We start from the raw sequence: 26,514 nt of genomic DNA, 5'->3' as shown, positions 1-26,514 counted from the left end.
GAATAACTCAGCTTAGGTTCACTGTTCTCCATGACCCAGTTCTGAGTTCAGGTATATTACCCTGCACTTACTTAATTCACTTTGATGTGATATATTGGAATTCAAATATATATTGCTCACACAGTAAGACACAGAGGTGATTCAGACAGCATTGGGTCACTGTCTTTAGTGTGTTCTCTGTGTGGGCCTGTATCTGTGTGGGTTTCCCCTGGGTGCTCCAGTTTTCTCCCACAGTCCAAAAACATGTTTGTAAGTGTATTTGCTGTGTAAATGTGTCCATAGATGTGAGGGTGTGAGTAAATGAATGAGTCTGTGAAGCCCTGTGATTGACTGGCATTCTATCCAGCGGGTGTCTACCTGTCCAGTGATTCTGTGTAGACTGGGGACACAACACAACCCTGATCAGGATGAACCAGTTAGAGAAAATGAAAATTGAAATTCAAATTACTCACACATGTATCTATGAAGCTGGTTTAGCACTGCTGCTTTTTAAAATAAGATTTACATTTCAGATTATGTAAAAACTGAAAAAATATTGTCAGAAAGTTTCAGAAGCATGTTACAGAAGTGCTTAATTATATCCTAATATTAAGATAAAATTTTGTATTTACCAATAAATTAAATTTTTATATCTTAATTATTAAAAAAACCAAAAACAAATAAACAAACAACCCTGCAACTACAGCTGTAGCTGGTTTTGGATTGTTTGTGTTAATACCCCAAAAGCCAAAAATCTAGATGTGAATTAGAATTAGTGAATTGTATAATTGTAACAATGATGAAACTGACATTTATTATTTCATTTACAATTTAAGTTCCATGTTATTACTAATGTGTGAAAACATTTTCATGTGACAGAAATTATGTATAGTCCACACAAAACCCAGGAGGAAAAATAGATGTATCAACAGTAAAGCCATTGAGGACTTAATGCACCTTTACAAGACCACCATGCTGGAGTCAGCTGAAAGGGCGATCCAACTCAATGAACCATATTGCTATTACCTGAAGCAGCTTGGGATGTGGAGCCTTGATCAAGGACACCACTAGTGTGGTCCTGTGGTCAGAGAAAGGCCACTTGAGCTTAGTGCACTCTAGAATTATCACAATGATGCAGTGATATATTTATATATGGTAGACCACTGAAGGGTCACCGTTTTAAATATCTGGTCATTATTTACTCTCAGGAAGAGCTACTTTGGAATCTGAGTATGTTTCTGTAACTGAGGCATGGCAAAGAAAAGTTGACACAACTGACTCAAACGTTGTCCTTCACACTAGCTCACAATACATTTACTAGTTTTTAGAAAAAAAAATCCTTTTACGTTTACTTTATATATATTTATGTAATTATATGTTATTTTTTACAAGCACCACTCTTATTGAGAAGATTTTCAGGAATAATAACAGCAGGTGCCTAAGGGTGTTTTTACACCTCAAAGTCTGTCCCAAGGTTTGTGTTTTTGTTACACTGTATAAATTTGATGCCTTAAGTTTTGGTTTCACACTGCAGTTTAATGAGTGAACTAAAGAGCTTTTCAGGATATACACACGTCCTGTCATCATCACATACGTGGACAAAGTCTCCCCACGCTTGATTATGATTGGTTGGGGCTTAGAATGCTATCCAGGTCTTCATAAAAAGGAAAACTTTCCTTCTCATTAGTGGATGCACCACTTTTCCGGATGGCATCACATGCCTTTATATATTTCTGCCGCAGTTTCTTCTTCTTCATGTGACATTGTTTCACTGTCCTGTCATATCGTCTCTCTCTCATCCTCTCAGAAAATAAGGCATATGTTTCAGCATTTTGTTTTCTAGCTTTATTTTCACGTGTTTGTCAGACCAAATTCAATTAAATATTTTATCTCCTCCTCTCCCCATGTGCTAACGCGGCTCATATAGTGTACTGGGTGTCTCAACTTTGTGTAATTGGCCTGAACCAAAAAGTCTGAACCATCCAAAAAAGTGTTTTCACACTGCATACGAACCAAAACATGATTCAGTTTGATCCAGACCAAGACTGCCACTTTTGGTCTGCTTAAGTTTTGGTTCTTTGGCCAGAACCATGGTCTGAGGCACCTTTCTAACCTGCAATTTGGGTTCAAACCAAACTGAAATGTCAGAAAGTCAGGACTAAACAAGGTAGGTGTGAAAACACCCTAAGACTGTTGCACAGTACTATATGTAAAGTTATGGATCTTTATGTGCTGAATGAAGGCATAGGTGTAAAGTAGATGACTGCAGGGGAATTTGAAACTAATTTTAGAGAAAGGAGAACAATGCTTAAGGCGCTTCAATTTTCTCTTGTGGTGTCAGCTCAGCTAACTCTGTCCTTCACCAGAAAAATTGTGTTTTGCCTTTGATTATAATGAATGTGATTCATATATGTCACTTTTACATGAAGAAAATGTGTTACATCAATACATTGGTGTTGATAGATTAATCAGGTGCAATTGTATTAAACAATATATGTAAATTCCAAGCACCATTTTAATTGCCTTGAATACTTTCATCTTTCTACCTCATGTCTGTAGTAATAATCTCTGTGAATACTTTTTTGACATCTTTTTTTACTAGCAAAGTTATGTGTAAAACTTTGGAAGAGTTATATTTTGTCTGCATTTTTTTGTCTTGGCTGCTCTGAAATGACACCAGCTTGTTCCCCCTAAAGTTGGAAAGCATGACAGAGGAGTGATGAATGTCCCTATCAAAGTGGCAGGCATCATTTGGCTGACATTGTGTTGATATCAGCTCTGCCACTTGTGTGTGATTGACTGTCCGCAGGCTGTTGCGTCTGGGGAGGCCATGTTGATTCCTAGCCGCTTAGCCAGCCCAAAGCATGCTTTGTAGCTTCATTTACTTTGGATCTCTGGTACGCTTTGTTGTCTCTTTCCCTTCTGGAAGATTCCCTCTTCCCTGTGTGAGGTGAGCACTATGCCCTGTAGACTATAAACATGCTCTAGTGACAGGCCTGCCACCACATGGGACCTCACACATTCAGACGGCACTGAGAAGATGAGCTAGCGAGAGCCGAGTGAAATGCCAAGGCTCTGTGGCTCTCCCACTGAAACCCACCAACAGGTTTTCTCATCAATCAGGCGGCTAAAAAGGCCAGCGAACGAAAGGCCACCCTCGCTCTGTTGTGATGCCTTTCATGAGTTATGAGCTGACTGTGTTATTGTATTTTTTTTTTTAAGTTACGTTACCCAACCTGCATCAAAGCATGTGACTGGTAGGAAGTGCCATGTCTTAATTTGAGTGTCTAATGGAGGGTTGTGTTGTTAATTGTTGATTGTTATGAAAATCTGCTGTGAGGTGAAAGTTTAATGAGGCTCAGGTTTTTACTGCCATTGTGAAACTGATTTTTAATAGGCAGCGCTGGTAGTTTTCCATACACGCAAACACACATGCACAGCACAACACACACATACACACGCACACACACACACACTCAGGCAGGCAGGCACTCATTTGCAACCTGCTGGCCTATAAACAAGCTTGCTGCTAAACAATTATGCAGATTGAGTTGAGGAGATTTTCTGGAAATATACGAGATGCCTCAGGTGCACTGCACGGCTACACACATTGGTTGTTCGCTTGAATAGATTTGGATTTTTTCCCGCATATTTTTACAAGACTATATGTGCTCACGGTGTTTCTGCTGGAAATTAAATCTATTCTAATGAAATGTGATGAGAAATTGGTAAATGGATATAAACATTTTTCCCCCAGCTTGGGTTTATACATTCTGTGTTATATGGTAAAAGCCAATATCTTTCCAAGTAAGGGCCTTGCCCCAAGGAATATGCAGAACATTTGTATATCCCTGCTTTAAGGGGAATATATTATGAAATAAAATCACTTTTGAGTGCTTTGAACATTAATGTGTGTATCTGGAGCACCTACCAACCAACATGCTGTGAAACAAGACGTCCCAATCAGTGTTTTTATGGGCTGCCTTATACACCAAACGACATTTCAAGTGACTTCACGGTCTCAGACAAATTTCCAGTGGTGGAATACAATCACGTGAGTCTTGTTAGTGTTTGATGTGGTCTGGAGAGCTGTATAACTGCATGTTTTTTTCTCACCTTGACATTCACATATAACCAACTGTTTTATAATATCTCAGTTTTTCAGTCTTTGCTCATGCAAATAGTGCAAAATCACAGTCTGTGACTTATAATTAATTGTCTTTAGATGCAAAAAAGTGTCAGGGAAGTGTGTCAACTTGTGCAAAAGGGGTATCATATGTCATATCATTTAAGTTTATTAATAAGAGGTTCATTTGCAATAACAGACTCCTGTTGGACAGATTAATGCTGTTTGCTTTAATATTGCTGTGAGGATTTGATTGCATTGACTGAGTTAAAAAATAATTTTGGGAAATGATCTCTACATAAAAAATGCTAATTATATCATGGGTGGCACTGTGGCACAGCAGGTAGTGTCACAGTCACTAGGGACCTGGAGGTTGTGGGTTTGAGTCCCGCTCCGGGTGAATGTCTGTGAGGAGTTTGGTGTGCTCTCCCTGTGTCCATGTTGGTTTCCTCTGTTTTCCTCCCATGAGCCAAAAACACACACTGGCAGGTGGATTGATGAGTCAAAGTGTCCATAGGTGTGAGTGAATGTGAGTGAGTGTGTCGCCCTGTGAAGGACTGGCACCCCCTCCAGGGTGTGTTCCGGCCTTGCACCCAGTGAAGGCTGGATAAGCGGTTACAGGATATGAATGAATAATTAAATCATTCCTAAAAGTACTGGATGGCACTCATTCTTCCCAGAAATTCCCAGACTTCCGCTGCTCCTTAACTTAACAGTGCTACTGTGTTTAATACTAGTGTTTCCCACGGCTGGTGACACACTGCCCTGAACAATTCTGTGCTTTCCTTTCTTTTCGCACCTGTTTCAACACCACAAGGGATTGTTAATGCTCTGATTAGTTTTTATCACCTTTGTTGAGAGCAGAGTAAACCTTAACAGGCAAGTTAGTGTGTCATGAGGGGAACCTGATTTATACCCCTGTATGAAAGTTTACAAGCTTTGCATGTGCAATTGAATGGCTGTGTCAGAATTATGTGCAGCTTAAGGTAGCAATATCCACAGATAACAGAGGGGGTTCCCTTGCTGACTGACTGACTCTTAATGTTGATCGTGCATGTGCAAGTAGGAACACAGGGAGAGGAGGACTGCTCAGTGAGTGTGTGTCTTTGCCTGAAGTATTTTAAAGGGGAGTGGTGGGAAGACATTTTGTGTTGTTAGTGTGTTTATAATGCTCCATACAGCTGTGTTTTGGCTGTAGCAGACAGACCAAGTAGACCTGCATAATAACAGTCAGGTGAGCAAAGGCATCAGGTGCTTACAGTTGTTCTAATAGTTTGGAATCAGAAACATTTGTTTTGTGTGTTTATTCATGTTGCGGCATTGCAAAAAATAACTGGGCTTGCCTTTTGATCATAAATTTATATTGAACTCAGTTGAACTTCGTTATTGCTGATAAATAAAACACACATATACACACATATAATAACACCACCACAACATCAGTGGCACTGCAGCGGTGAGAATAATCCACCACCCAAATCATAGCTGCTCTGTGGTAGTTCTAGGGGTGTCCTCACCATTGAAGTACATGGTGAAGGGGGGGCAAACAAAGTATGCAGAGCAACAGGTGGACTTCAGTTTGTAACTGTAGAACTACAAAGTTCTCCTGTATGGTCAATATAGCTGATAAAATGGACAGTGAGTGTAGAAACAAGGAGGTGGTCATAATGTTATGGTTGATTAGTGTATATACACCCCAGTGCAGTTATACATAAATAAATATTAATAAATAATTGTATGTGTACAGATTGTACAATCAAAGTATGTGTTTATACGCGTCGTTATCTTATAAAGCTTTTTCAGAAGATAATGTCTGTACACTGAATACATTAGCCACACAGAATAGGACATTACATTTGCACCCAGTCTGGAGGTATAAACAGGCTTTGATGACAGCTGAGATAAACTGTTCTTGGCTCTAATAGAGGGTAACAGCACTGAGACATTTTCAGTCATGAACAGAGATAAAGGCATTTAACCGCCAGCTGAGGGAGACGATCACTGCTGGGCCTCAGCCGTAAACCACAAAAGACTAACCTTAGTGGGTGACACTGCCAAATGAGAGCTTAAAAAATATTTGTGGCATTTGCTAATAGGAAATACATCATTAAAATGGTTTGGATTTTGGAACTAAAAAAAACTGTGTAGGAGTGAAACTGCTCTATTTAGGCCATCTCAATCCCTAAAGGGAATGAAGCGACAGTGTCTGTGGGCGAATACCTCTGCTTCCAGCCTGTTCCACTGAACATTTCTTGAGTGCTACTCATTAGAAAATTGGTAAGCACGCCAATCCTCCCCCCAAGTTGCCCATGTGACCCATTCCAGAATTTGCTAAGCATGAATTTGGTGCACTCTATTCGGAAATAAATTCTTTCTTGGTGCATTGCGTCTGATGTGATATCCCATATTCCTTCACAAGCACAGTGTAGAGTGCACTTTAGAGCTTCCACAGCACAGTATGAGCCTGGTATGTTCACAATATTCATGTAGTGCAAATGCTTCACTTAACACTACACCCAGAGCTCTTGTGGATACACTTGGATTTTACATTACAAAGTTACATAAATAATTCAGTTTTCATTTGCCTTATATTCTGTTTAGACAGTTCTGTATATAAATATGTATTTATATAACTTTATGTCATACTGCCTAGCAGGCCAGCCTAGAAGATGAATCTTCCCGAGTTACTTAACCTGCATGTGTAATGAGGGTTTCTGGCCGGTGTTCACATATCTACCTGAAAGATCCACTGATTGCTGAGATGAAAGGTAACATTAAGTAAACGTGCCGTTTCATGTGTGTTCTACCTTGAAATACTATTGCAATAATATAAATGATTTGGGGTTGATATATATACTATGGCATGAATGAATTTATGAAAAACATCCCAGCTCGTGGCCTTTTTTGTGCAATAATAAATGATTAATTCTTGGTCCGGGAGCCCCTACTGCACCACACATTTTAGCATTTTCCTTGGCCCCAACACAGCTGATCTTACTAATCAGCTCATTAAAAATCTCTTAGTGGGTTGAAGCCAGTGCATTAAAGCAGGGAAAACACAAAAATGTGTGAGTCTCACTCTGGAAGAAAACTACCAACCTTCCCAGGGTGGTAATCATTTAAAGTAGGTATAAATGCAGCATTCCATACATTTCAGTATTCCAGGTATTTTCAGATTTACAAACAAACAACCAAAAAACAATGCAAAGCCAAACAAACCCTCAACCCACAAACAAATAACCCCCCAAAACACACAGTCCTTTTTGTTCCTTTTTCTTTTTTGTCCCCAGCCTCTATGAGCATGGGCTTAGGTTTGGGGAGATCCTTGATGTAATTGGAACTAATTAGTCCCACAAGTTGTATCACAGTCCAAAAAAAGGGTGAGCACGTAAACCTGAAGGAAAACCTGAAGAGTACGGCTAAACCTCCAAGCAGCCCTCAGTCCAAGCTATCCACACATTTAGAACCGCATTAATGAGCCTGGAACTCAAGGTTTCTCAACAGGGAGGTCTCCAAAGCAGATAGTACATGTGCCTGTAGATGAACTCCGTCTCCCTCCTACTTGGCTTCCCCTATTTATAACCCCAGACATGTTAACCTCCTTACAGCCCCCTAGAGGATAGGAGGAGATATACCAAAACTAGTGACCAGGTTGGTTAAACCTCTTTCCATTAAAAGTGTTGATAAGGCCACTTATGCTTGTTCTGAAAATCATATCCTTAAAAAATATGACAGTCCCCCAGTATAGCCCACATATGGTGGGTGGGGAAGCACTGGGATGTGAATTCAGATAACGTTTGGAAGACTTAATAATGAGTTGGTTTGTATTCTACCAAAATATAACGTCATATTCATCACTCTGGCAGAAATTAAACACTGGACAAACATTATAACATGCAGTGTGTTTTATCTTGAGTGACTAATCCTACAATATTAGCTGTTGAGTTACTTTAACAGCAGGGTTACAGCTCACAGCTCGACACCACTCTCGCTTTAAAAGGCAATTTTCTGTGGCAGTTTCATTCACTCTGTGGATTGATTGTAGTCATTTTTTTTTTTAAATCTATAAAACCAACAAAGACCATTTTTTAAAGTAATTATTGGAGTAATATTTAGACTTAACTGCTGAGAAACATCTGTATGTAAAACTGATGATTCTTTGGACACTGGTGTCCGCAGGAATTGTTTTAAAAAAAAAATAATACAAATTAAAAATACAAAAACAAATGTGGTCATTTTGCAATGTATAAATACATTCTGTGGAAAATTATTTGAATAAAACTTGCAGAGCCATTATTGACCAGTATAGCATTTGGATTCAGTCCATTGCAGAATGGATTGAAATGTATACCAACAAATTCATGCAAGACACAGCCAGTGCTGTAAAAGGCATTTACATGTAACATTCGCCCCAGGCAACTTCACGCAATCCCGCCATGCATTGTCCAAGTGACAAGAACCTCCGTTGGTGATCCGGTATCCATAGAGCCACTAGCTTTCCATTTCATGCATGTAGAAGTCTGCCACTTTCAGTGCTGAAAATGACTGTCATTATCCGCCAGAGTGACTACTGTCCAGTTGCACTTACAACGGTCACCATATAGTGCTTTGAGAATCTGATCCTATAGCATAATCAAAGCCAGTCTCTCTTGTACATTCACACCACGATTTTGCATATATCTGCAGAAGATGTCATTGCCAGTGCTCTTCACAATACACACAGGGCTGTGTGTGGAGTTCTTTAAATAAGCTCTCTTCAAATTCTGACTTTTGATCCAGGCTCCAGGCTGGGATTTTACAATGGCTGGCATGTAATGACAGTATACCTGGCTAGTCAAATGCATTAGCAGTTGCACTATAGTGTCAAACCAAAATCCGAGCCTTGAACATGAAGCCAAGATCCGGATTTGAAGACCTCTGCTATAAACCCTCTACATTTATGACTTTGTGGACATCACAGATGGGTCCCGAGCCTACCTGGAATCACTGGGTACAATGCAGGAACACACCCTGGAGGGAGCTCCAGTCCTTCGCACACACTCACACATTCACTCACACACTTTTGAGTAGCCAATCCAGCCTCACGCACACCATGATATAAAATGCTCTCTATGTAGACAGCTCACTAGGTTTTGGGACAGAAACACTGTGTTTAGGAACTGTCTGATTGTACCAATACTTATAGATACAATGGTCACATGTTTACAAGAAACGCACAGAAAAAGCATAAAGAATACAACTGGGCCAACAGTGAGCCATAAAGTGAAGACTCAGCCTCAAAACCACAAGCCCTGTGGGCAAGTGGGTTGTCTACTTGCTGGCAAAGTGGTTCACTGCTGCTTTTGCAGAGTGTGCAACCAAACCTTTCAGATACAGATCGGTATTTAGTATTTTTTGTGAGTGGAGCAGAGCCTACCTGAACCCCTGTCATCGTTTAAGACAAAATTTGAGGGAAGATATTTCAGCCCAAGCCAGCGGTGTATTTCTCTCTTGAATTCATTAATGATCAATTGCCCTATCCATATCTGCAGAGGCCATAATGAGGCCAGTGGCAAAATCTGAGCAGCGGCTGTAAACATGCAGGCATGAAAACAGGCTAAAGCACATGAGCCAACTTACCATCAGGGTTAAAATTTTGGCTGTGTGTGATGATGAAAACATAGCAGCCTTGGACTGAGAATCTACCATCATCACTTGTAATGGAGGGACTCAGAGTAAATGAGTTCTCCAGGTTGACAGTGAGACCACCATCCTGATATGGTGCTGCAGTGCCTCTATATACACTAGAGTTTGCGTTCAAGTTGGGGAACAATCAAACCAGTCTCCCAGATAGGATAAAGCTTTTATGCCCCTCTCTATCAGATCCAAACCCCAATACCTGTCCAGAACCTACCTGAAATCACTGGGCGCACGGTGGGATCAAAACCTGAAGGGGGCACCAGTCCTTCGAGGGGGCAACATACACTCACACATTCACTCACACCTATGGACACTTTTGAGTTGCCAATCCACCTACCAACATGCGTTTTGGACCACGGGAGGAAACCAGAGCACCCAGAGGACACACCAAACTCCTCACAGATGGCCCACAGGAGCGTGGCTCGAACTTTCATTTTAATTCTTCTTTCATACAGGCTACACTGAAGTGTCTCTCTGCTTTCTGTGCCCATGGTTTCTTGTATTTATTTAGTGCAGTAAATATTAATTTGTATTTATTGTAGTTCTTTTGTATTTGTTACATTGTTTTTGACTGTGCTTTGTATATTATATTAGTTTCAATGTGTACCCTTATGTAGCTGTAATAACAATAAAGCCTTTGACTCTTGAGGGATACTCTTGAGGTTTCCTTCTCATTTATAATGACTTCTTCCCCCAGCTTTTTAATGTTTGTATGGAACTATAGTTGAAAACTATGGTCTACATTTTCAGGAATCTGAGGAAATGTTTTTTGTCCTTTATTAGACAGGGTCACATGAATTATTGTGTGTAATGTCATAGATGTCATATTTATGCAATCTTTGAAAAACAGGATGTGCCATTACTCTAAATTACCCTTCAGGGACATCTGATGAGAAGCATGTATATTTTGGACCTCATTACTTAAACATTGGTGAAGCGGGTGTGACAAATGTTTGCAGTCGAAAACTAGGCCACCAAATCTAGGCTTGCCTGGTCTTGTTGGATTTCTTTCTATGTCAAAACTTGACAAATATGGCAAAAATGCCCCCCCCCCCCCGCAGAACAAGATGGTACACACAGCAAATAAAAACTTTCTTCACATTTAAATTATGATAAAATATCTAATATTTTACACAGAAAACCCAAAGGTGTAATATATTCAAATGATTATTTATTTATTTATTTTTATACCATATTTTACTTCATCACCAGCCATGTCTAAATCTTATAAGAGATCGACTTTAAGTTGCACCTTTTGGCTGTTATTTGAAGGCTATTGATTTCATAACAACAGTCTATTTAGATCATTCATTCAATTGTCTAACAATCTTCCCCCAGGATTCCTGTATTATGAAGACATCTCCAAGCCTGTAACTATTGCTGAGGCTAAAGCAGTGGGCTGCATTATCAAGGAGACTGCCAGCTATTTCAGTTCATGTGTCACTATCACTCCAACTGGAGGCTTTTGCAGGTAAACAATCCAATATGATGACCAAATGGCTCTGTTTTCAGCAATCTGGAGAGGATTTTTTGTTATGTACTGTTGTAATTTCCTTATGTTGCACATGTGAGATCATGTTGGATTATTTGATATCATTATTTGATATCATGATATCATCCTATTAACAGTCAGGTCTGCTGTATTTAATTTGGTTTTATATTGTACACAGAGAAACTACAAGTAAGTACTGCAAGTACGGCTTATAAACAATTACACACTACATTATCTGACATTAAGATCATTTATTTGGAACGTGTTGCTTTGTCAGTCGTCCACACCCACATTTTGAACTACTGACTGCACTGCATCATTGAGTGCTTTATACATCAATTCTCAGCTGGCTGGTCTGTGGAGCCATCCATCCATCCCCGTCATCCACCCTTAATAATGAGAGTGTGGCCAATTGCACTCTTGAGAACTCTGAGTAATGACAGTAGAGTCAATGCAGTCGATCCAAGACCAATGTCAGAGATTAATTCGTGATGTGAATTAAATTAATAATTTGTTACATTAATTACATGAGGAATCTGCTAAATTGTAGGTCCCGCTTGAATGGCAGTTTGTCAGCTGAACTGGCTCCTCAGAGCCTAGCGAACTGCAACTGCTTTGAGGCCAACTCTCCACAGCAGGGTTTCGAATCCAAAGGTTTTTTTTTTTTTCAATCATATATCAAGTGTGTTAAGCAGTGTTTTCTGAGGTTGCACAGTATGAACTAGTTAGCCAAGGCGCACTCTCTTCATTTTTTGAGTTGATTAAATGATCTCCATGACTCATCAGTAATGCAGCACAGCAATCAGTAAATCGCCACTCAGCCATGATCACCACTCAGTTCTGAGTGGCAAGTCTGAATTCTGAGCTTCTCTCAGAATAGATTTCCTCATTAAGTGACATTACAGTTAATGTCCATAAGCCTCATAAGGAGGCAGAGCACAGTGAGTGTTGCTAATGTGATGTTCATTTGCCTGTTAACACTTGAGTTTCCATTAATGGAATGAAAGAGGGCCTTTCCTCATATTACTGAAAGGGCTGGAATCTTGTAAATCTCAGTATAAACGCTGTACTAAATTCTAGTTTACACATAGTGGTCAAATAAATGCATTTTTAAACTTTACAAAACACAATCTCATTCCTGGGCGGCACGGTGATGCAGCAGGTAGTGTCGCAGTCACACAGCTACAGGGGCCTGGAGGTTGTGGGTTCGATTCCCGCTCCAGGTGACTGTCTGTGAGGAGTTGGTGTGTTCTCCCCGTGTCCGCGTGGGTTTCCTCCGGGTGCTCCGGTTTCCTCCACAGTCCAAAAAGCATACGTTGGTAGGTGGATTGGTGACTCAAAAGTGTGTGTGTCTGTGTTGCCCTGTGAAGGCTGTGTCCTTGTGCCCAATGATTCCAGGTAGGCTCTGGACCCACCGTGACCCTGAATTGCATAAGGCTTACAGATAATGAATGAATCTCATTCCTCAAAGTGTTTTGATTTCTTCCCACAGTCCAAAAACACATATTGGTATGTTGAAAGTATTTATTTTGGCTGTGTGAAACTTTCCATAGGTGTGAATGTGTGAGGGACTGGGTGAGTGTGTCATGCCTGTGAATAGATGGTGCTCCTGATTATGCCCAGTTATTCTGGGTAGATTCTGGACCCACCATGACCCTGAACAGGATAAAGTGGTAAGCGAAAATGAATGAATGCATGTTTGAAACAGTATAAAAAACCTAAAGCTGTATCATTAAATAAACAATTTGTCCCTACTGAGCATTTTTCATTTCCTGTCTTCGATCATTAATGGAATTTGGGTTATTATACAAAATAATACCATAAATCAGTCTGTATCATACATATAATTACACCAGTAAACCAATTCACCCACATTAAAATCATATCATCATTTTTATCCAGGTACATTTTATCCGGTACAAGCCGGGTCTTGAATGGTGTGTTTGGATCAAGCTTAGGAAGTTTATTGTACTTTTAACAATGAATGTAATGAATACACTTAAACATGTATATTATAATATTAGAATATTTATAAATTCAATCATTCATTATCTGTAACCACTTATCCAGTTCAGGGTCGCAGTGGGGCCAGAATATTTATAAATATTTACTTGAATATTTTTTTCAGAGACAGACACTGGAATTAAATTATTAATTTATGTTCACATTTGTGCCTACAATTTGTAAAAACTATTCTGTTGAATTCATTCACAAAACTGGTTCCCCATTTGCATTTTAGGGCACAATTACATGCATTTTCTATTAGTGTCTGAATAATGAAATAGAATTCCAGATTGTTTAAGAATATTAATTCCCATGCACTTGTAATTTCCAGTGAACACCATAAATCTAAATCGATTATAGAATAAGAAACCTATAAAAAAATAATAATAAAATAAATAAATAAATAAATAAGAACAACCTCAGATGTGTTTATTGTCTACTGCAGGGGTAATTCATGAAGGTCCAGTTAGATAAAATTTTCTCAAGCCAAGATCCGGAACATAATGTATAACCTGCATTGTAATCAGTGCCATATCCTGCATATATAAGTAGCCTTGTAATTATTTTTATAATATTTATTTGTAGTTAACAACATAATTTTACATCAACTTACCCTTTCAATTACATTTCAATATACAACTTTTTATAAATATAAGATTTATAAATATTATAAATGACAAATACTCTAAACAAAAGGTCCTTTTTTCATTTCAAGTAAACTTTACAAATAAAACAATGATTTTGTAAAAAAAAAAATTAATATCTAAATTAAGTCCCTAATGATCGTAGTTGCAGTTGACTTACTGCTTTACATAACCAGCAAGCTGATTTGCTCTTTATGCTGAAGGATGGGAATCCATGTTCAGTGTTATAAAAATTTCAACCTGTAACCGTTACCTAATTTTTAAATTTCCGGTTTGAACTCACACAACACTGTCGTCTTAAAAGTGTCTCAAAAGAGCTTTTATCATATTCCTTGGGCTATTTTTACTGGCCCCAGGACAGCGGTGTCTGGAGCCCTGCCTTGTGTGTGTCAGTCATTGGAGTCACAGTGCTCATCATAATGCACGGATCTGATTGGCTGAGTAGCTTCACGTGGGATATGCAGAAACGCATGTGATTAGTCTGGTATTTTCATGGAGCACTAACCCTGAACCCCAATGACTAGAAGAGTCACACCATTTAAATAAACACTGTTAAAAATTAAACAGCTCTTAATAGTTTATCTTAATAATTTACAGGTCCAGGTTCGGATAGGACAGCGTGTGTCCAGACTCGGACCGTGGGCCACCTGATTGTGACCCCTGGCCTACTGGATAACATATATAATGAATACTTTAGATTAGTGTTGGGCAATATGAGCACAAATCAATATCATGATTAATTGTACATTTTACCATGATTATGATTAATGAACTGTTTTTTCTCAGTGTTTACATTTGACTTCTTTTTGTTCAGTGTCGTATTAATTATAGTCAAAACACAGCACGTCCAACCCCGGACACTGTGTTTTTCTTTGGTACTAGCTGCTCGAGTTGCTGGATCAGCCTTGCTGTTTAGGTTGCTTCCATGTGGTAGAATCACGTGACTACAGCTTGGTAGCGTGATTTTAAAGTGATAGTACATGAACACACAATAGGGATGTAACAGTTAGAAAATAAATGATGTAGACAAGATTATGTTGATTAGAACTTCTGAACGTCGATTTTGATTAATTTTCAATTACTTGCCCAGCCCTACTTTAGATGCTTTAAAACTTCTCTGACTAACAATAAAGCGCCAGTGACGTAATGCTGAATATTTATCCTGATACTGAATTGGATGTTTTTCACTGCTTTTTTTGTAAACACAGTATTTACCATTAATATAGATCCATTTCAGTTACAGCTATACTAAGCTAAGCAAGCTTCTGTCTGTAATTCTTAACCCCACATCTCATATTCTTATATGAGCCATGAACAACTGATGAAGAAACATTAAGGTTACAAGTATTTAGCTGACACTTATTCAGAGCTACTTAGAAAAGTGCATTTTGCTTTGTACTCAGTGTCTACTCACTGAATGGATCCTAGTCATTACAAATAGCTCAGAGTTCTAATACAAGAACGATAATTCAATATACATGAGCCAACAGAGACAGAAAATGTGCAATGTTGCATAAATGCAATTCCAAACAACAATCAGTGCTGACACCTGGGAAATAAAAAGTAGTGCAATTCAAGCAATTTTAAGACTGTCTAAAACATTTAAATAGGAGCAGGGTTTTGGTCTTTTAACTACTGCACAAAGAGAGGGGTCAGGGACTCTACTGTACAGACAACCAGTGGAAGATTTGTTCAGCCATCAGTGATCCAGAATAGAGCATAGCCTTATATATATTTGACTTCCATGTGCTTTGAAGGATGGTGGTTCAAGATAAGGCATACTTGCCGCTCATATGACTTAAGGCATAAGAGTTTTGACTAGTGCCCTCGTGTAGGGGGGGGGGGGGGGGGTTGGTTCATTCTGGCTATATAGGCAAGTGTCAGGGTTTTTTCCTCTGAAGCGATTCATCTCTCTTTTAAATACTGCACCTGTTTTGCTCACTTGTCTGCCTACAGACATGCAGGAATCACCTCTGAGCTGCTCCGGTCTGTCACCCTGCTAAATGAGCTCGCTTCGGTGACTCTGCTGAGGTCACACTGGCCAGCAGGCATAGAGCTACAAAAAAATCCCTTTACCTGACATCCACTACTCCATGTAAATACTATGTAAAAGGATATTTTGTCATTGCCTTAAGCTTTGTTTCAACTGATTAAGCATGAGAGGAAGGTAACCTAAATAATGCTGGATGTCTCAATTACATGCAACAACATAGAACTCTATACAGGTAACTTAGCATGAGCACAAATAACTGCAGTTCTAATTTTTACCTTCTCTTTGCTGTATCTAGTTTTTCTATTCATTTACTCATACAGATACACCACTTCCTTTTCTATTTCCCCTCTTTGATGTCAACCGAGGTGCTTAAAGGTGCTGGGGTTTGACTCTAAAAGAAGTTTTGCTTTAACTGCTGTAGTCTGCTGTAAATTATTCAGCAGCAAGCTGTCTTGTTGGGCCGTGTAAGTCTCTTCTCGGTGGGAGTGACAGACCTTCTGTGTTGTTTATGTAGCCACAGGTTCTCCAAGCTCCTGCAGTTACTTTCCCTTGCCTCTAGTGAAAATGGGTCTGGGAATAGAGCTGCTCCAATGGCTTGAAATTGTCTACTGTCTCAGCTCAGTGACTAACTCACGAACTCTCAGGAGCTTCACTGTCCCAACCTGAATCACTATGCTTCTAGATATGTCTGTTTTTAATGTTCTCCTTGGCAATTGGGGGAAGTAAGTGAGGAGACTAGGGTGTGGGTAAAAGGGTTTGTTGTATCAGTGTGGCATTGTTAGTAATGCTGTAAAATGCAGCTGTGCCCTGGGGGACTAGTTGTGGATGGCCTCTGCTGCTTCTGGCACCTGCAACAGAAGAATTTTGGTGCAGAGGAGCACCACATTCAAAATCCAGAATAAAATCTGGGATTTTATTTATTTATATTACTTTTACTTTTCCAATCATTTATTAGAGCTTTAACTGGTAATCGATTGTAATAAACCAAGCATAGCCTCATTGTCCTCAGAAATGTCTCTTTTTAGGAATTATTATTGTAGGAGTTGGGTGGAGCTCCACATTATTCTACAAAACAAGAAAAAAAAGGGAAGGGGGAAGGGGGCACTGCATAATATTTGGAAACTGCTTGTTTATATTACTGGTAAAGCCATGCAAGTAGGGATGTCCCGATACCAGAAATGTTGGTACCAATAGCATTATAATTCCACCATTTTTTATACCAATTTATATATATATATATATACGTTTTTTTTCCATTTTTGTTTACTGCTGTTTCTAACCTAGTACTCCACCGCTTTAAATGCCAGACATGTTGGAAGGTGGGAGCTTCACCCTAATTGGCTGTAGGGCGAGGCAAGCTCCCTCAGACCCTTGTATTTAAATAGTCTCAGTGGCAGAAAGGCAGCTAGTGAAAGAAATCTAAGCTTTGAAAACATGTTTATTGTAATGATTGTTGTTTGGTGAGCTTGTGGCTGCCAAATAACACCGTTTCAGTCGTCTCTTGCGCTGCGTGAGTCCTTTAGGCTCTGAGACTGAACGCTCTCTGCTGATATATGGGTCTGTGTTTGTCTCTCCTCCTTGGTTGCGTATCGCCACTGATTGGTCTACAGACTTGATTGACGTGTAATTGGAAAGCCGAGAGCCTAAGCTACATGGAGATCATATCTTAATTGGTTTTTAAATTTTTTGTACGTCTTGAAAATGTTTTGCCAATACTCTTTACACAAACATGAGTATCATTTGTTTCATTTTAAAGGGGACAGCCTAAGATAAGCGGTGGTATGCTTTGTGTGAGAGTCGTTTCTGGGCTCTTCAGGCTTCGTGATGCAGAACTTCTGTTTGGTTATCAGACTCAAACGCAAAGTATTTCCATATGTAACTTTTTTTTTCAACAATTTTCAACAACGCCATTCTTCGTGTTCATGTTGGTGTTTGTTTTTTTTAGCTTTCTCAACTTATTATGGTGACCACGTGTGGTAGTGTGATCTGTAAGACCTTCAGTACCTCCGGTACCACAGGAAACAAGAATCGTATCATTTTCAGAATTTTGGTATTGACTTGGTACTGAAGTATCGGTTCATGTGACATTTCTACATGAAAGTAGGATTTATTTTTTTTTGGATGATGTACCTAAGACATTGAAAATCTTGTCTGAATTGTGAATATTTAAAAAATATGGTAAAGGCATGGTGGATAGTGGTCCCAAGATCTCACAGGCCGTGATTAGATTACTGACTTGGAGGGCAGGATTAAGTTAGAAAATTCAGTGTCACACCACCAGAGATGTGTGAGACTCTGTGAGGCCAAACAAGTCTCCGTCAGATCAAGCAAGGTGCTTTACTCTGATAAAGAGGCACATCTCTAGAGCCTTTGTTCTACACACATTCTTTAAATGAACTTAAAAAATAACCTTACAAATTGTTTTAGATATAAATCTTTCAGTGCTACTTTAAAAATTACTACACATATAAAGGTTAATTGGTTTAAAATCTCTTTATTAAATGGATATTAATTAGGTTGTAAACATATTAAAGGTTATTCTTTTTTGTGCAAATATTTGTCATTGTACAACATACAACAGAATGTGTCTTCCACATTTAACCCACATGTGAACAAATATCTCTAATGAGTAAAACTGGTGCAGTACATCACAGGGAGGTTTTAACCATCTTTTTTACACTTGTAAGTTACCTTTGTAGTAATGACAATGATGGCAATGCTGTCAGGTGTGTGAGCTTGCAGCATCAGTGTGGACAGCCTGTTTTCACAAGGTTTTGATGTGGCTGCAACTCGTGCTTAGTTGCTAAAGTGTGTGTGTGTGTGTGTTAGAGAGTGAGAAGTGGGCCTAGGGGCTCGGTGAGCTGAGGCCTAACCATTCCTCTGTGAAGTCCTCTTGCTGTTTGTGCAGTAAGCTATTGCTGTGTGTGTGTGTGTGTGTGTGTGTGTGTGTCTGCTTCAGAAGAGTGTGGAGGCTTCGCTGACGGTGCTGACATTATTCTTATTGAAGGGACATCTGTGCGAGAGCTGCTTGCAGACGAGCATGAAGAGGATTAAAAATAGCTGTCAGACCGTCTCTGCCGTCAGCACAGTGTGAAAAGACTGCCAGGCATCTGGGAAAAAAAATCCTGCCGTTCTATTTCACCAATCCAATCTTTTCCAAACTTTCATATGGGCAATTCTCGAAGACCTCTGTAAAGTGACGCTGGCAGAAGGTGCAAAAATACATCCTATTTATTTTTTACATCATACATTTTAAACAATACAAAGGGTGGCACCATAACACAGCATGTGTGAAATTGTCTGGACATGTGTGTGTGAGCCCCCAGCTGAGTGTGGGATGGACTACAATCGGCTGGTGCCATGTCCAGGGTGTGGTTTCACCTACAGCGCAAAGATTCTGGGCTGGCAGTGGAAACACTGTTACCCTGACCAGTAAAGGAATGAAGATGGACTAATGAGTGAATCAACTAATAAAACAATGCATAAACACTGAAAAAGACAGAATCCTGAATAATAGATATGGTTTGAGTGGTTTCAGAGATGGAGATGTTGATGCAGTTTAACAATTTCCACATAAACAACTTCAATGGAGTGAAAAAGCCTTAAAAGGAAAAAGTTTTTTTTCTTCATTCACTAGATAGGGACAATTTTATGACAATAATTTGCAAGATGTGTGTGTGTGTGATTTGGTTGTTGTTTTGCAACATAATCATGTTAACTGGAATGTGCCCGTTTAAAGGCAGTGTAGACGATTTTGAGAGCTACAGTTCTCCCAGCAAAAACAAACTCCCCATGTTTGTGTTCATTCAGAATCTCCACATCTTTTAAGGTGGAATGGAATGTTTGTGCAATAAACAGACTGTCAGATTGTCTGTACGTTTATTACCAGAGACATTAATTTGTAACTCGAGCTGTTTAGTTTCAGACAGGGCTGCAACAACTAATCGATTAAATCGATTAAAATAGATTGTTAAAATAGTTGGCAACTAATGTAATAATTAGTTGGGTCTAAGTTATTATACACATAGGTACAGTTGCTACACGTGACGAACTCTGGAAGAAGGGTTTGAAAAATGGCGGAGGCGGTCACAGTAGAGGATAATGTTAGCACAAGCAGAGAGAAAAATGTACGACCCAAGTCATCAAAAGTATGGGAACACTTTAACGCCTTCAAGGAACAGTGTTAGGTGCAAAATGTGCACAGCTGATCTCGCATGGCACAGCAGCACAACATCACATCACTGCATGAGCTCCTGAAAATGAAGCCTGTTGGAGCTGTGTGAAAGAGATTGAGTATAGTAAGTTAATTCTAATTTTTCTCTCACTAAAATGTTACTAGAGCCTGCTAGAGTAGTTAAACAACATTTGTTTTTCTTAGTACATTGATATTACACTCGCGTTTAGCGAACAAGTCTTAGCATCCCCCCGAGTTTTCTCTTCCACCTTAAATGTGTCAGCTCGACCAGCAGTTCCAAAACAAGCCGTAGTTTTAGTCAAGCGACGTTTTAATGTTAGCGACGTTAGTTTTTCTCTCACTCAACGTCACTAGAGCCTGCTAGAGTAGTTAAACAAGATGTCTCATTTTTAGTAAATTTAAATCACTCTTGTATTTAGCGAGTTTTCCGTTCCACCTTAAATGTGGCGGCAGTTACATTCAGAGTTTAAAAAAAATCCAAACATTTTTTAAAATAATATATTTAAAGCCTTTTTCAAGGTCTTTTCTGACTGGCATTGCGTGTTAGTGTTTGAGTATCACAGCCAAGTGTATATTACATTACATACACTGTGTTAAATATTGATAAATATAAAATTAATGTAACGGTTGGGTTAATTCTTCATGTAAACATTAATTATTAATAATGGTAGGTTGTGTGTTCCTTATATAATTACAACATTAGTTCTCTAAAATCTTAAATATCTTTTTGAATTTCCCTTTTATTCTCAGCACATGGCAGCATCACCCAATATCCATTTATTTAATTTCAATTTGCCTGCATTGTTGTCTGCATTTTAGATCAGTAGTTATTAACTTAAAAAAGGTGTATGTCCATATCTACACTTTCTCTCTCACCTCAGATAAAAACAGCCCAGCATTGCTGACTATGTTTTAAAGAAGATCTGCACACCACAGCAAGCAGCTGTTCTCACTGATGGTATCCTGAATATGCTAGTAACATATTATGCTAGTAGCAAATTTGGCTTGTCTTCCTTTTTATCCGATTAATAATCGATTAATCGAAAAATAAATAAATAATAATAATCGACAGATTAATCGATTATCAAAATAATCATTAGTTGCAGCCCTAGTTTCAGAGCACATTCAGTATGTGTTTACATTCATGTAGTAAGTGGTTTCCATATTTTTGGAGTTTTGTGCAAAAATAAATTAATATTCTCCACCTATGGACAGGAAATAGAGCAACACCCTCCTATATTTAAATGCTTTTCAGAGGTCTCTACACCATCCAAACGCCATCAGTTGCTGTTTCTCAGCCGCACATGAGCCAGCGACGCATAGCGAAAAAGAGTAGGCTAATTTTGACTGTAAGCCTTACGTTTTTACCAATTTAATGAGCTACGGCTGTGTATGAACACTGGAACATTTTCTATCGTGTAAAAATGGCAGAGAGCTAGCAAATGGTAAGGAAATATTCTCTGAAATGTATACAACGTTTTTAGATTACAGTAGCTAATACCACCTTTATAGACATATTAACATATACTTTTATTATATTTTACTGACACCACTCAAAAATAAAACAAACTCTGGTAGTGTTTATCAAATTGCCTCTGTTACACTAAACATAAATTGTTTAAATATATTACTGTAGGAAACTTTAACCAGGACACCAACACATCATTCTGTTAGCTATCATTCTATTGGCATTTGAGCCTGAGAATTCCATGTATTCATTGCCTCACCACTTTACTTAAGTTGAAATTCAAATAAGGTATTGGAAAGCTGGCATGTAATTTCATGCCCAGAAGCTGATCTATCAACTACACTCAAATTTCAACTTATTTCCACGTGCACGTTTCATGAATCAGACAGTGACGTTTGCATTTTGTTCAGTTTGTACATCATTGTGCAACTTTGACGAATATGAGCCATTGAATGTACAATGAATACAAGGTAAATTTATCTGATCAAAACAAGGCTAGTAAGTGCATATGAACATTTTAAATATATTTTGAGTAGAAGCTGTCTACAGGATATTTATGTTCTTGCTAAAGGAGAAACCATATGAGTGATATTATCCATTTGAATGCCCCTATGGGCCTCTAGCACATCTGCAAAGTGATGAAGGGAGTGACAACATGATAGGGTAACTATAGCTGATTGGCAGTGATGACAGTGTCTCTTCCCAATGTGTTGTCTCTGCAGCTCCATGCAGCCCAACACTTCCAAGCACTGTTTTATTCATGTGTGTTTTACCTTGTCATGGACTTGGTAAATGTACATGTACATTTCGTATGTTTGTTACAGGAAATGTTGAATTATTAACACTTTTCTCTCACGAAAAGGAGATTACACACTACTTAAAAAAAGCGACAGATAGCACTGTACAACTTTAATGTTTGTTTGGAAAACTGCATCAATACCTATCAGGCTGTTGTACTAGCTAACTGTGCTTAATATGAAATAATCATAACATGTTGCTATGCTATACTTGCAGAGAGGTATGCTATGCTGAAAGGCTAAGAGTCAAGGAAGAGGAAATTTTAAATTTTGGTCTCTTTTCTTGCTGACAAAATCTGTTCACATTGCAGTTAAAGCCACACTAGGTAGTATATTTACTTTAAAGTTAAAGCTTCAAAATTATTGTAATGATTTTATTACATTTTGTCGTTACTACTCTGGGTTCAGCACAGCAGAAACTCCAGTATATAACTTTTGGAGGATGGACACACACACACACACACACACACACACATCTCTCTTTTGGAGAGAATTTTCTGTCCCCCTCCAACACTTTCCCAGATGCTCACACAGGTTGCCATGTTGGGTATAACTAAACCTATACGAATTTCAAAAAAGTTTGACAAAAGTAGCTAAAAGGCATGTGCTATAATCAACTTATTTACACAGAAATGTTTCACTAAAACAAATATCTAAAACAAACATTTCATTAAAACACGTACTGTAAAAGTGCAGTAAAAAATGCCAATGAAAGGCAAAAAATGAGTAGCTGCTGTTTATATTGTGTTCACCAGGTTGAAATTTGACTTTCCATTTGGACTTTAAATGTTTTACTAGATGTGGCTGATGTAGTCTTCCCTATTGATTTTTCCTTTGGATCGTAAATGTCATTTTAGAAGGCAGATGTTTGCTTCTTTTTTGCTATTTATAATATTACATGGGTCATGTTAGCCTTTGAAACACACAAACTGTGGAGTTTATACCTTTAATCCATACATACATTTCTGTATTTCTTGTATTTTTTGAAAATTGTATGTTGTTCAATGTTCAGGACAAAAAAGCCAAATGGGCCTCTGTCCATAGTTTTGCTTTCTCCATCTTTCAAAGAGATTAACAGTATTTCTTCTTGTTGTCTCTCTGAAGAAGAAGACAGAGGCTTTTTAGGTTTTGTAAAAATCTAATGTTATCTATATTCACTTACTTGCTTCCAAAGCTGCAACATACTATGATTTTGTCAGCTATTGTGTATCATACCTGGCTAGCCGGGCTGTGTAAACTTTACTGAGATTGGACAGTGGGGGGGGGGGGGGGTCGCAGGCTGAAACAGTTCAGCTCTGGAACGGACTCTCCTCAAAGATGAATATACTGACTGCAGCATTGCTGTCAGGGATGCCATATTTCCTCAATCTTTGATAACACACACTGGTCAATTAATGTTTTAGTACCGTAAATATATTACAGATGGCTTCTTTAAGCTTCTAACCAAACGGATGATAAAATCCATTCCTTTGTAGCTAATTTGGATTGATGATGTGATAAGCAAGAAGTTTTGTAAATGCATGACAAAAACGTGATCTTACTTAATGACACTCAAACGGGATATTGACGTGCTAAAAGCACAGCAGTTATGAAGTAGTTCCAAATGAAAACCTTTCCGTCCCTGGTTGCTATTAAAGATAAATATATTTTCATTCCCCTGGTTGCTGTTAACAGCTTTCTGTGAACAGCTGAATGAATTTGCCAGCACTGCAAAAGCCAGAGAGGAGATTCCTATGCCTGTCTCACTATCGATGTGAAGCTGGGGAAGGTCTATTCGAACATGCCACTGCATCACAGCCCAGCTAATTGGAAATAGGAGAGTTTTTTGATACTCAAGTACTAAGAATACAGCTTGTATGTCTCATACATTAATCATAAATATGACACTCTCCTTAGATAAAGTGTTAAGTGCAGGTAAGAGGGAAGAAAATTGCAAAGTGTTCAGGACTGGAGGCTAGTCACCAGAGGCTAGTTTGTTAAATTCACTTTAAACTTTTTAATGTTTAAAGCAAGAGCAAAATTTATGCAACAACATTTTTATCGAGATTTGTCAACAAATCAAGATTTTTTTCCTGTGTAATTTCTTACATCATATACACATGATGTCATCACAATATCATTAAAAATAGCTCCTTTGTTTTACACTCATTATCTGTTTTATCAACTACACTTACCCTACAGGTGCACTTAATATATATATATATACACACACAGGGGTTAGACAATGAAACTGAAACACCTGTCATTTTAGTGTGGGAGGTTTCATGGCTACATTGGAGCAGCCTGGTGGCCAATCTTCATTAATTGCACATTGCACCAGTAAGACCATGTGCATCCAATGGTTCAAACATTGTATCCTGAAGGTGGTGCCGTGTATCAGGACGACAATGCACCAATACACACAGCAAGACTGGTGAAAGATTGGTTTGATGAACATGAAAGTGAAGTTGAACATCTCCCATGGCCTGCACAGTCACCAGATCTAAATATTATTGAGCCACTTTGGGGTGTTTTGGAGGAGCGAGTCAGGAAACGTTTTCCTCCACCAGCACCACGTAGTGACCTGGCCACTATCCTGCAAGAAGAATGGCTTAAAATCCCTCTGACCACTGTTCAGGACTTGTATATGTCATTCCCAAAATGAATTGACGCTGTATTGGCCGCAAAAGGAGGCCCTACACCATACTAATAAATTATTGTGGTCTAAAACCAGGTGTTTCAGTTTCATTGTCCAACCTCTGTATATATGTATATATATATATATATGTGTGTGTGTGTGTGTATATATTAGCAAATATATATATATATATATATTAGACAAAAATAGTAATAAGACTACATTGGGAAATTCTAAAAAGCTGTATATGGTATTATACTGCATATATGCATATGTGTCAGAATCAAGGACGCTGATTGGCAAATTTTTTTATATATTTGTGTAAAATATAAAATAAATTAAAAATGTAAACATTGAGTCAGTTTATGGTAACTGTTGGATAGCATTACAAATGAAAACTGTCGTTTAACTCTTGTATGGTATTCGGGTCAAATTGGCCCGTTTCCAATTTTTACAAGAAGAAAAGTTGTACAAGTAATTTTAACTTCTACCTGAATCTCAATGGCCTTAGCTCATTTTCTGTGATAAAATTTTACAAACAAAAAATAATAATTGAGCACTCATGCTACTATACCAAATGCATTTACATCCTTCATATGGTCTTTGGGTCATTTTGACCCTCACACACAGAGACACACAGAAACATGCCCACACACGCATACACACATAATGTTACATTATTATAATCTAAGCACAGAGAAGCTGTTAGCTCTCACTTTTTCACACTCTTTATCCTCTGTCATGTGCAAAGTGGCAGGGGCAGCCATGGCCTAATAGTCTGAGGACAGGGATTGGAACCGGAATGTTGCCGGTTCGATCCCCAAGAACATCCATGGCCGAAGTGCCCTTGAGCAAGACCTAACCCCCAAATGCTCCCCGGGCGCTGAGATTGGCTACCCGCTGCTTTGGGTGTGTGTGTGTGTTCACTGCCCCTAACGAAATAAAGAGCTCATTTAAATCCAGCACAAACTCGCCGCTTGTAAAATCTCTACAGCAGCTTTCACATTTATTTTTATCGGACTTACATTGGCAGCCCATAACTACACCTCGAGGCGTTTTGAAGAGGTTTACGTGCTCCTTGGGCCGATGGCCGACGAAAATGTCCAGTGAAAGCTGAACATGTGTCAAGGAAAACTGATTTGTGAGAATGGGTGCAGACCGTGTTCAGTCCAAATACAAAAACAACACATGATGAATATAATAAATATTCAAAATAACAAATGCTAATGAAAACATTGTCTCAGTTTGTTTTTTCCAAGATATACATGATTTATGACACCCAAGTCTAGAGTATAGTGGATTTTCAACTTTCAATAATAACCTTATGACAAGAAACATCCATTGTTAATTGTGTTCCAATGGATACTAATTGCAATCATAGAACATATATTTTATTTCTACTGTTTAAATTTGAGATAAAGAAAATATGTTAATGGTTTATGAAGTAAAATTTGATATTAGAATTGTTTTTAAGTCCCCAGATATGTCCCAGGTCAATTTGACCTGAGGAATACCAGAGG

At 38.5% G+C, this 26,514-nt stretch overlaps 1 protein-coding gene across 1 annotated transcript in view; it reads left to right on the top strand.

The window, feature by feature from the left end:
• dntt (deoxynucleotidyltransferase, terminal) overlaps nucleotides 1-26,514 on the top strand; it is a 145,736-nt gene that overhangs the window by 39,081 nt on the left and 80,141 nt on the right. Inside the window, exon 7 of the mRNA XM_066679637.1 lies at nucleotides 11,123-11,255. Within this exon, the coding sequence (XP_066535734.1) occupies nucleotides 11,123-11,255 (133 nt within the window). The remainder of the gene's footprint in view (nucleotides 1-11,122; nucleotides 11,256-26,514) is intronic.

This window comes from Hoplias malabaricus, chromosome 8 (genome assembly GCF_029633855.1).
Source record: "Hoplias malabaricus isolate fHopMal1 chromosome 8, fHopMal1.hap1, whole genome shotgun sequence".
NCBI classification, from domain to species: domain Eukaryota; kingdom Metazoa; phylum Chordata; class Actinopteri; order Characiformes; family Erythrinidae; genus Hoplias; species Hoplias malabaricus.
This window is presented reverse-complemented; position numbering and strand designations above follow the sequence as displayed.